Source organism: Fundulus heteroclitus, unplaced genomic scaffold, assembly GCF_011125445.2.
Source record: "Fundulus heteroclitus isolate FHET01 unplaced genomic scaffold, MU-UCD_Fhet_4.1 scaffold_83, whole genome shotgun sequence".
Taxonomy (NCBI): Eukaryota; Metazoa; Chordata; class Actinopteri; order Cyprinodontiformes; family Fundulidae; genus Fundulus; species Fundulus heteroclitus.
In genome coordinates this window covers 1,037,967-1,049,156 of record NW_023397285.1, presented here as the reverse complement: position 1 = coordinate 1,049,156, position 11,190 = coordinate 1,037,967, and the positions used below count along the sequence as shown (strand labels likewise).

At 40.5% G+C, this 11,190-nt stretch overlaps 1 protein-coding gene across 1 annotated transcript; it reads left to right on the top strand.

Moving 5' to 3' along the window:
- Positions 1 to 1,823: 1,823 nt before the first annotated feature.
- slitrk3a (SLIT and NTRK-like family, member 3a) lies at positions 1,824 to 8,623 on the top strand. Its single transcript, XM_012882693.3, has 3 exons — positions 1,824 to 2,182; positions 2,837 to 2,933; positions 4,762 to 8,623. Exon 3 carries the CDS (start codon positions 4,821 to 4,823, stop codon positions 7,530 to 7,532), a length of 2,712 nt encoding a protein of 903 aa, XP_012738147.2. The 5' UTR covers positions 1,824 to 2,182; positions 2,837 to 2,933; positions 4,762 to 4,820; the 3' UTR covers positions 7,533 to 8,623.
- The last annotated feature ends 2,567 nt before the right edge of the window (positions 8,624 to 11,190 follow it).

Here is an 11,190-nt window from a genome sequence, read left to right as displayed (position 1 = left end):
GGTTATTAAACACATCTTCATACAAGCTTTTGAACAACCTATTTATAAGTAGTCAAACAAGTTGTAAGAATATAACCAATCAGCATTAGCATGACATGTTGCAGACATTTTATTTGGTTACAGGTTAAAACTATATTTATGAATAGACATGTTGCCTTTTTCTTGCGTTTTCTGAAAGAACCGAGATGGCAGGGAGGGCAAGAATGCCATTTCAGTTTGAATTCAAAGCATAGTCTTTTCATATCTGAGAAGCCAAGTAAGGTATTCACAGCCCCGTATTAGCCAAATTATCTAGGAGTTCATTGCCTGAGGGTGTGGTTCAGCAATTACAAACAGTCTGTGCAACCAGCTGGCTGGGAGATATAATGTGAAAGGGATTTTTGACTACAGTAGTGTCCCCTATATCAAGAAATATCTTTACACACACACACACACACACACACACACACACACACACACACACACACATATATATATATATATATATATATATATATATATATATATAGAGAGAGAGAGAGAGAGAGAGAGAGAGAGAGAGAGAGAGAGAGAGAGAGAGAGAGAGAGAGAGAGAGAGTGAGTGAGTGAGTATTGGATCAATAATTGATCTAGTTCTAACTGGTTTAGCAACAAAAAATGTGTATTCAGTAGCAGCTGTTGCCAGTGAATGGTAGATCTTGGATGTTATTGTCAGGAAAAAGGTTTATCCTCCACCTCGTTAGAATAGACACAACAGAACATTCTATCCATTCATAACAATCCAGTTCTTTTTTTTACTTCCTTTCTTTTTCACATATAACAAAATACATAGTGAATGCACTCTAAAATGAATCTTTGCAGTTACTTAACATTCAGTACTCCCCAATATGTTTTCATAGTTTCATAGCCCACTTTTTAAAAATACAATTCTTTGAAATCTGTTAATGTTAATGTGGTACAGGGGCCAAGATACGTGTATCATCAACCAGAGATCATAAGATCAGCCTCCTCCGTGTTAAGCCACAAAAAAAGAAGGTGCTTCCTGCTCACAACATGGGCTTGTGTTGCCCGCTGGAGGTGAGACTGGGGATGACAAGCAGACGGAATAGAGAGAAGAGAGGCTCCATATTCTCCACTCCTTGCCTTGTTAGTTGTAAACAGTTCCGGACACACTCTTTGTCTTCTCTGCACATCGGCAAGGTGACAGGGTGCCGGCTCCATCCCTCTAAACTGTGGCCATGTCCTTAGGAGAAAAAAAAGCACAGGGCCAAAAAAATTAATAAAATAAAATCACCGACATAAGATGAATTCCATTTCAATTCATTGAGTAATTAAAATGATTATGTGGGGAGACACGATGAGAGGAGGAGGCGTATTGCGTCCAGTCTGGGATCCACAGGTCTTGCCCGTACAATATTTAATTATTTCTCACTGATGCGCACTCCCACCTTCGCAGCTAGGGCGCCTTTCATTCGCTTCTCTCCTCTCTTCACTGCACTTCCTTTCCCCCTCTCGACAGTATCCAGAACTATAGAGCAGCCGTCCCCCATCACTCGTGTTCTCCCCCTCCCTCCCTCTTTCTCTCACTGACTGCCAGATCTCTCTCCTCTGCTTCTCCCATCTCTTCGCAGCCCTCTCTCCAGCTCAGTCCGTCACTTTCTCTGACGCACGACAGGGGGAAAAAACATCACGTCGAGGCCATATGATCCAGATACCCGTTCCGCTGCTGCTGTGCTGACAGAAACGGGCTCCAGAAGCCGAGAGGAGAACACTTTCACCCAGTTGTTGAACGCTCGCCCGAGAGCCGGTTACGGAGGAGGAGGAGGTGGAGGAGGTGGTGGAGAGGGGTGGAAAAGGAAGAGGATGGGCAGAAGTAGAGGACTTGCATTTTAAACAAACTGCTTAGAAAAAAAGAGAGGAGAGAGAGAGAGAGAGGGAGAGTCAGCATCACCGGAGAGCAAGAGAGAGATAGGGGAGAGATCGCATTCTTATCACGTCTACATTTCTCTTCTCCTCTCTTTCGGTTCCGCCACTAAGAGAGGGTGAGGAAAAGAGGGGAGAGGGAAAGAGAGAGGGAGAGAGACAGAGAGAGAGGGAAAGAGAGTGAGAAGGGGAGGAAGAGAAGAAGAGAAACGAGAGATTAACCAGATTCAAACTAGTCATCTTTTTTCCCGATGCTTTCCAATTGCACAACAAAACTAAGGTGAGCAGTTATAGACAATTTTGTATGGATCATAGAAAGTATCTGTCCGAGATTTGTGTGTGTGTGTGTGTGTGTGTGTGTGTGTGTGTGTCTGTCTGTTTCTGTGCTTCTACTGGTGTCTGCATAGCTAGGGACTTTAAACAGTGAGGCAGCGAGCGAGGATAACGGAGAACAGGAATCCATCCTACTAATCAATACCCATTTTGTGCTTGCTTTAGTCGCCAATTTTACAGCCAGTGTCACGACGAAATCCTGCATTATGCTTGGCATGTATTCCAACACGCGCTCTGCTGTTTTTCCTTTTTTTTAGAGTGAGGGTGGGTGTGGGGGGTGTCTTGGGTTGGCACCAAATCAGAGACCGTTCCTTCTAGATCGGAACTTGTTCATCATAATTTTTCCCACGTTAACTCAGTGCGATGATGTCCGTTGAAAGGTTTACACCTTTTAATGGAGCCTGGTTGAAATTAGCCAATTCATGACATGCAGCAGCACTTTTTTTTTTATTAATCCGGGGCTCATTTTTATGCACATCTCCTCCTCCTCTCTCCGTACTCAATGCCCCGCTGTCTCCGTCCATGTCCTCCTTTGTGTTTTCCCCGTTCAGAAGGCTCAGTCACTCCCCTCATTTTCTCGTTCTCTTCCCCTCCATTACAGCCCGGCATCGGACCGTGAGACGCGGGACGCACCGGGCAACGATAGGACCCAACGCCGCAGGAGGAGGATATGTAAAGTTGGAATCCAGCTAAACTAAGTACGTACACACACACACACACACACACACACACACACACACACATACATACATACATATACATATATGTGTATATATATATACCACTCAATTTGATATACCGCAAAAGGAATTAATGTGCCGTGCAATTTGCTCAGCGTCCTGAATTGTTTTCTTACTTTTTTAACATCCATCTGGCTTTTTGATCTGTGTAACATGGAGGCAGAATAAAATCCCTCTGGATTACTCCTGGAATGTGAAAATAAAATGAACATCGTGTAAACATCTTTATATATATATCTATATATATATATATATATATATATATATATATATATATATATATATATATATATATATATATATATATATATATATATATATATATAATTTTTTTTAAATACTTTATCTGGCCCATTTTTGAGGGATTACAGCATTTTTCCTTTCTCTTACTCTTTTGCTTTCAGCACCAAGGGCAGCGCTTTTGCCTGGGCTGACGGTCACATGCGCTGCTCTGTATTTTTAAACGGAACAGCGCAGTGCATACATGAGTTTGCAATAATGGCAAAGATTTTCAGAAGCTTTGTGTGTGTAAGAGAGCATGTGTGGGGAAAAAAGAGAGAGAAGAGAGAGAGAAATTCAGGGATAATAAGGCAAATATAGTTGGCACAGCCATGGTTTAATCCATATCAGAGGAATGCAATTTGTAGAAGACAATGGCATGTTTCACTATCCCCATAATCATAATTGCCATTAGCTTTTACTTTTACAGTAAGGCAGCAGAGCTATGGTAAAATCGCCCCACAGCTGCACTTCTCGAATCACCCAATGCTCTTTTCACCTGTGCATTTGTTACTGTTATCCTAATTAGAGTTGCATTGATTAATAAAACAAAAATATTAGAATTTTTTAGAATTTGGATCAGGAATTTAAAAAAAGGTATTGTGGTAATATGTGTTTTCTTGCACGCCAAACATCTAAATGGAGGGGATACACAAGAGGCAAACTACTGGGTTCCCTCATTCTCTGAACATCTGACTGCTTTTCAGTCATATTCACCGATGATATAGAATTAACATTTTCATCACAAAATTCATGAATTTTACATGCAAAACTAAAAAAAAAGTATTCCAACAGCTTTAAACGAGTCTAGTAAACATGTTCCGAATGGCTTAAGCACAAAAGATAATTCCGTTTCTGTAGTTTATCTCATGGTTTAAATGTTTCTCATATTCTTCTGCAGAAAGGTGGATTTGAAGTCCTTGTTATGCATTGAATAAAGCAGAGGGACAGTGTCTCCTCGACGCTACTCTTCCTCACCCACTGTTCCCTTCGTTTATTCATAGCGATAAGCATCTTTGCTGTGATTTATTGCGACCTTACCAGCACATCTGCTGTATAATAAATGGCATTTCAGGCTACATAGTGAAGTGTACTGTCTGACTGCAGAGAGCCATTAGTGTTCTTGGGTATCATATTATATATTTAAGAGCATAGGGTTTTATATTTTGTTTTAAAAAGACAGCAATATTGCAGAATTTGAAGTAGCGTCCAGCATCCTTCTATTATTCATAGGTATTCATTTCAAAGCTGCCTTCTATTCCACTGAAACTAATGCACTCTTCCTCGTATCTTCCTTTTTCTTCACTGCCTCAGTCATCGCAAACATCTATTGGTTATTGGTATATTTGTGTGTTTGTTTGTGTGTGTGTGTGTGTGTGTGTGTGTGTGTGTGTGTGTGTGTGTGTGTGTGTGTGTGTGTGCGTATTTGTGCACGTAACCATTAACACTACACCCTCCTTTCCTCTCTGATCTCATCTACCCTGGTGTTCTCTCTTCTCTGTTGCAGTGCTGTGAAGTAGCTCTGTCCCTGGAGCTGAAACTTCATTGCCGTGGTGTCAAGCGAGGATGCTGTGGGTTACCTTGCTGAGCACCATAGCCTTAGGATGGACCACGCCAATCCCGCTGCTGGAAGACTCAGAGGAGATCGACGAGCCCTGCTTTGAGCCATGCGAATGCGAGGTCAAAGAAGGCATCTTCCATGTCCACTGTGACAGTAAAGGATTTACAAATGTCAGCCAGATCTCTCAAATTTGGAGCCAGCCCTTCAAGCTCAACTTGCAAAGGAACTCGATGAGGAAGCTCTACTTCAACAGCTTCCTCCATCTTAACAATGCCATATCCGTCAATCTTGGTAATAATGCCTTGCAAGATATACATGCTGGGGCATTCAATGGCTTGGGCATACTCAAACGACTCTTTCTGCATGAAAACAAGCTAGAAGTTTTCCGAAACGACACATTTCTGGGGTTGGAGAGTCTAGAGTATCTCCAGGCAGATTACAATGTTATTAAAAGGATTGAAAGTGGTGCATTCAGGCACCTTGACAAATTAAGAGTGCTGATATTAAATGACAATCTCATACCCATGCTGCCGAATTATCTTTTTCGGTCTGTGTCCCTAACACATTTGGACTTGAGAGGTAATAGACTAAAGACATTGCAGTATAAAGGCACACTGGAGTATGTTGGGCGGAGCTTGATGGAAATCCAGCTTGAGGAAAACCCTTGGAACTGTGTGTGTGAGATTGTCCAGTTAAAAACATGGTTGGAGCGAATCCCTTACACAGCTTTGGTTGGAGAGATCACTTGTGAGTACCCATTCCACCTACATGGAAAAGACCTGCGGGAAATTAAACGCAGCGAGCTGTGTCCTCTGCTCTCCGAAGCAGAGATTGAGGCCAAACTGGGAATTCCCCGGGTGCCATTCAGCAATGAGAATACTTGGCCTACTAAACCTTCCCCCATATATTTCCCCTTTCACAACACAGCCTCTTCTGTGGAGAACAGAAGACCTGTGAAGCCTACTAAACGGTCCCGGCCCACTAAGAACCCCCCAACCCCTCGTAGCATTTACCCGGGCCTCAACCAACCCCCCGTTGCTGGTTACCAAACAAGACCACCCATTCCAATAATCTGTCCAGCTAGTTGTATCTGTAACCTTCACATCAATGACCTGGGGTTAACAGTCAACTGTAAAGACAAAGGTTTTCACAACATTTCAGAGCTTCTGCCACGACCCCTCAATGCCAAGAAATTGTATCTCAGTGGGAACCTCATACAGAAGATCTACCGCTCAGATTTCTGGAACTTCTCAAGTTTGGATTTACTACATTTAGGGAACAACAGGATATCATATGTCCAAGAGGGTGCATTTATCAATCTACCAAGCTTAAAAAGTTTATATCTGAATGGAAATGACATCGAGAGGCTCTCTCCTGGGATGTTTCGTGGACTTCAGATGCTGAGTTATCTTTACTTTGAGTACAATGTCATCCGTGAGGTCCAGCCTCATTCCTTCTCCCTAATGCCCAATCTGCAGCTGGTTTTCCTCAATAATAACCTGTTAAGGTCACTCCCAAATGACGCCTTTGCAGGCACCAACCTTGCACGTCTTAATCTCCGCAGCAATTACTTTGTTTCCCTGCCTGTTCATGGTGTTCTGGAGCATCTGACATCCATTGTACAAATCGATCTCCATCAGAACCCCTGGGACTGTTCATGTGATATTATCCCACTCAAACAATGGCTGGAAAAGCTCTCCTCTGTCATTGTGGTGGGGGACGTCACCTGCAAGACACCAGAGTATGCCTCTGGAAAGGACCTGCGCTCACTTGAGGTTGAGGTCATCTGTCCTGAGTTGAAACATTTCTCAGGTCCCTCGCCAGCTCTGCCTGGTGGGAATGACCTCACCACAGGGAGCTCTGAACTAGGTAAAGCAGGTGGGAGAGGGGCTGTTCCACTGTCAGTTCTCATACTCAGCCTACTTATCTTGTTTATTTCAGCTGTGTTTGTGACTGCTGGGCTCTTTGCCTTTGTCCTCCGTCGTAGGAAGAAACTACCTTTCCGGAAACGTTCTGAGGTGGACCTAACAGGGATTCAGATGCAATGCAGGATTTTTGAGGATCCGCCCAGGCAAAGCAGTTCTGGGAATACTGGCACGCCGGATAAACAAGCACCCAATTTGCACACACACTCACACACTACTCATACACACTCCCATGGCCACGTTTATGATTACATCCCCCACCCTGTGACTCAGATGTGTAACAACCCTATCTATAAACCTAGAGAAGGAGAGATTGCAGAGGAGGAGAGGGCACAGTTTGCAGAAAAGAAAGACAATGGCAGCAGTAGCAACAGTAACTACAGAACCTTGTTGGAGAAAGAAAGAGAGTGGACCTTGGCGGTCTCCAACTCTCAACTCAACACCATTGTTGCAGTCAACCACACCACAGCGGACATGTCAGGATTTCATGAGAATGGAGGACTCTGCCCTACAGTGATTGATAGTCAGAGACCCACGCCAACAGTGGGCTTTGTAGACTGTTTGTATGGGACCGTACCCAAATTAAAGGACATGCATGTTGCACATGCGCATCCACCAGGCATGCAATACCCAGATCTGCAGCAGGATGCACGGCTGAAGGAGACGTTGCTTTTTACAGCCGGGAAAGGCTGCTACCCTGATCCCTCCAAAAGTGATTACCTTGAGTTAAGGGCCAAACTTCAAACCAAGCCAGATTACCTCGAAGTCTTGGAAAAATCCTACAGATTTTAATGACTGTAGCCCACAGGAGAAGAAATAAAAACACAAATTTGTCATATTCACTTTGCCACCATCTAACAAAATCACTTAGACCAATATTCAAAGAAAACAAGAAGCAGCATGATTTAAAAGTAATACGTAAAATTATACAGCCACAATACCCCCACACCCACCTAAAATCACCTTGGAGGAGAGGTCATTCTCAGATGTTTCAATTAAGTGCCTTTTTTTCAGAGTAGCCAGCAACGTCAACCCTTATTTTTATAATATAGAAATATCTCTATATGCCCTCAAGAAAGCAAACGAGAAAAATAGGGGGGTTCTGGGAAATGAAAAACACAAAAACCATGTTACATCTGTCACTAAAATCCACTGGTATGGAGTTAACATGATGTGCTCCTAGTTACCATGAGGACGAACGGGAGCTGGACGTCTCCCTTAATTTTTGGTTTTTATATTGGTTTTTCTCTCTTTTACCCCTCAACTGGGATGTACAAACACCTGGAATCTGTGCACATTTTTTTCTTTATATAACACATTATGAATAGAGTCTAAAAGAACAACTTATATTCAAACTGAACTGCAGTTTGCTGCATGCGCTCGCTTCAGTGCAGGAAGTGAGACGATTTACTAAGAACTTTTAAGTCACTCTATGAACAGAGATACTGCAACACATCTATGGTTTAGTGTTGTATTTAATTTTTTATATCTTATTATGGTTATTACTATTAATGAAGACTTATGTCTTATATCAGGGTGCTTCTTGTAAAGAAAAGGAAGTGCCAATGCAGGGATGGTAAAACATTTGTGAATATTATTATGAGACCTTACTGAGGGGTTTTCTGGATATTTCCACACTCTTTGTTAAAACCCCACCCCCTCATCACTTTTCATTGCTTCTGGATTTCCCATTGCAACCCACTAACAGCTTTGTAGTAAGCACTTTTAATGTTTTCTCTTTCACAAAAATTTGAAGAAAGGTGTGCATATATTTATTCTGTAATTTCAGTGAAGAATTTTATTGTAAAGATAATGTTAAATCAATGTATAGTGATTATGAGTCTGGTATAGCCTTCTTAATAAAAGCAAACTCTTTACTCTAACTGATGAAGGTGTCAATGCCAATACCAGTACCAATGCCAGTGGAACATGTGTGGAGTGGATACTAAGAGGTTGTGCCTTTGGTGAAAAATGTGGTCAGTCATTAGCTGTTATTAGGCACAAACCCCCCACTAGACTGAGAAACAGTGCAAGGTAATAAACATCCAATCATAACAGAAACTTGTTAATATTCATGTAATGAGATCTGCATCCAATTTTTCTAAGCTACATGGAAAACATAAGTACAAGGTGCTGTTTTTTTTTTCCTTTTTTTAAGTGAGGCTCTCCTTATCATATTTTAATCCACTGTTTGTTTTTCTTTTGTCCAGTAAATTGCAGAGTTTTGATGGATATAATCTAAAGCCAAAGTAAAACACAGTCCAATACAACTTGAGTGGATGCTGCTGTGTTGTGAGGAAGACATTTTAAAAGGCAAAGGCAAATCAGTGAAGCCACAGTTGTCTTTATCTGAACATGTATCCCTTATGTATGCAAATAAAACTAATCGAGAGGATGGATGCTATTGTAATTGGAAGATACGTTTCGAATTTGCACATCTCATTTCTCGCTTCTCCCTTTAAGTTTGCTATGTGACTTCACTCCACTGGAGGGCGATAAAAAGGAGTACATTTGATGGAGTTATATGGTTATTACATAAGCCAGGGTGAAACGTAATGAAATCGAATTCATATATATATATATATATATATATATATATATATATATATATATATATATATATATATATATATATATAGTAGTTAGTTTGGGCTGTCTATTCATCAAGCCTTTTATTAAATTATATATTTTTACGATATGATGATGATGATGTAACTTTAATTACAAAATTACCAAACCTTAGAAAGATTAATTTCATAAACATATACAATAAAGTAAATCTATACTTTTCCTTAGAGATTTATGTAGCTTTTTTTGCACATGCTTCACATGCTACATTCTTAGCCTCATTAATGCTGCAAACATGACACATCTAATTGAAACTAAAGGTTGGGGGTTGTACCAGCCATGGATTAATATGCTGTATAGAAGTCAATACTATCACCAATTAATCTCTTTTTCTGTTTTAAATATTACAATATTATTGGGAAAAATTACAATGCAGTCTTGAAGTCTTAACATTTGTAAATATAGTGAATGTAAAGAGTTTACACTCCTATGTTAAAATGACAGGTGTTCGTGTTTTAAAAAAATGAGACCAAGGAAAATCATTTTAGAACTTTTTTTCATCTTTAAGGTGACCTATAACCTGTACAAACTGATTTTATTACAGCTGCTGGTCCTATTTGGTAGTAATGTATCTGCATGCCACATATTTATTTGGCAATATTAGTCTACTCATTTTTTGCCAAAATGTTCCAAACCTGTCGGATTGTGAGGGCATCTCTTGTGTACAGTTATCTTTGGTCAGACTTTTAATCAGAATCTTGGCTGGGCTCTGTCTTGGCCATTTTAGAAAAACTACAAATTTCTTCTGGTGAAGCTGTAGTTCTGTTTATTTGGATATATGCTGTGAGTTTTCATATTCAAAGATAACTTCAGCTTTCTTGCAGAAGCCTGATATTTTGTAAAAAACATTGACTGGTATTGGGAACTGTTCATGATTTCCTTCAAATTGATTAAGTCCAGGTCTAGAAAAAACAGCTCCTCCATGATGTTGCCACCACCATGCTTTAGTTTTATATCATGTTCTCTTATTGATGTGCAGTGTTGTTTTTGCTTGAAACAATACAGAGGCCCAAAACTCTGGTATTATAAGATCATTACCTATATTTCCTCGTGTCTTTGAGAGACTAGGCCAGAAAGCTCTTTACAAGAAAATGCTTCAATTGTTTCCAAATTAAAACTGTACCCAAAGTGCAGATATTATGAAGATCACAGTCAGTACTTGTCAGCAGTTCCTGAAACTCCTTTAGTATTGCTATAGGCCTCTTGGCAGCCTCCCTGATTAATTTTCTTTGTTGTTTCATCGGTTTTGAGGGGAAGTCCAGTTCTTGTTAATGCCAATGTTGTACCATATTTCCTTCAGTTGCTATTTATTGCTCTACGTTGTGTATAATGCCTGAGGATGTATTTTGTACACTTCTCCTGACTGGTACTTTTTAACAACGGGATTTCTTTGATATCTTGGAAACTTTTTGCAGATCATGGCCTTTGCTGTGAGAGACAACAAAGGAAATGTCAGGATAAGCTTATTAGGACAGCTGTAATGTATTTAGGGTTAATCAGAGGCATTGCAAATGATAGTAGATGTGTGTACTGACTCCTATTTAAGATTAGTTTGAATGGAGCGGCAATCCACATTCCTAGATAGAAGAGGGTGTGCACTTTCAGTTGAATTGACATACATGTCTCATGAAAACTTGAAACGGTTCAGAAATTATTTATCTGGGTCTCAGTTATTTTAAATCACACAATCAGGTATTTTAAACAGGTGTGTAAAGACTTTTCATTCCTGTTGCAAGTGCAAGTACATTCCTATTCCTATTTTGCTCAATGACCTGTTTGTTTTGATTGCAATGCATCAAGTAGGTGGAGTGATGCTCAGTTT

Coding starts and splice junctions, on each gene's coding strand:
- slitrk3a (XM_012882693.3), top strand. CDS start 4,821: ATGCTGTGGGTTACCTTGCTGAGCACCATAGCCTTAGGATGGACCACG.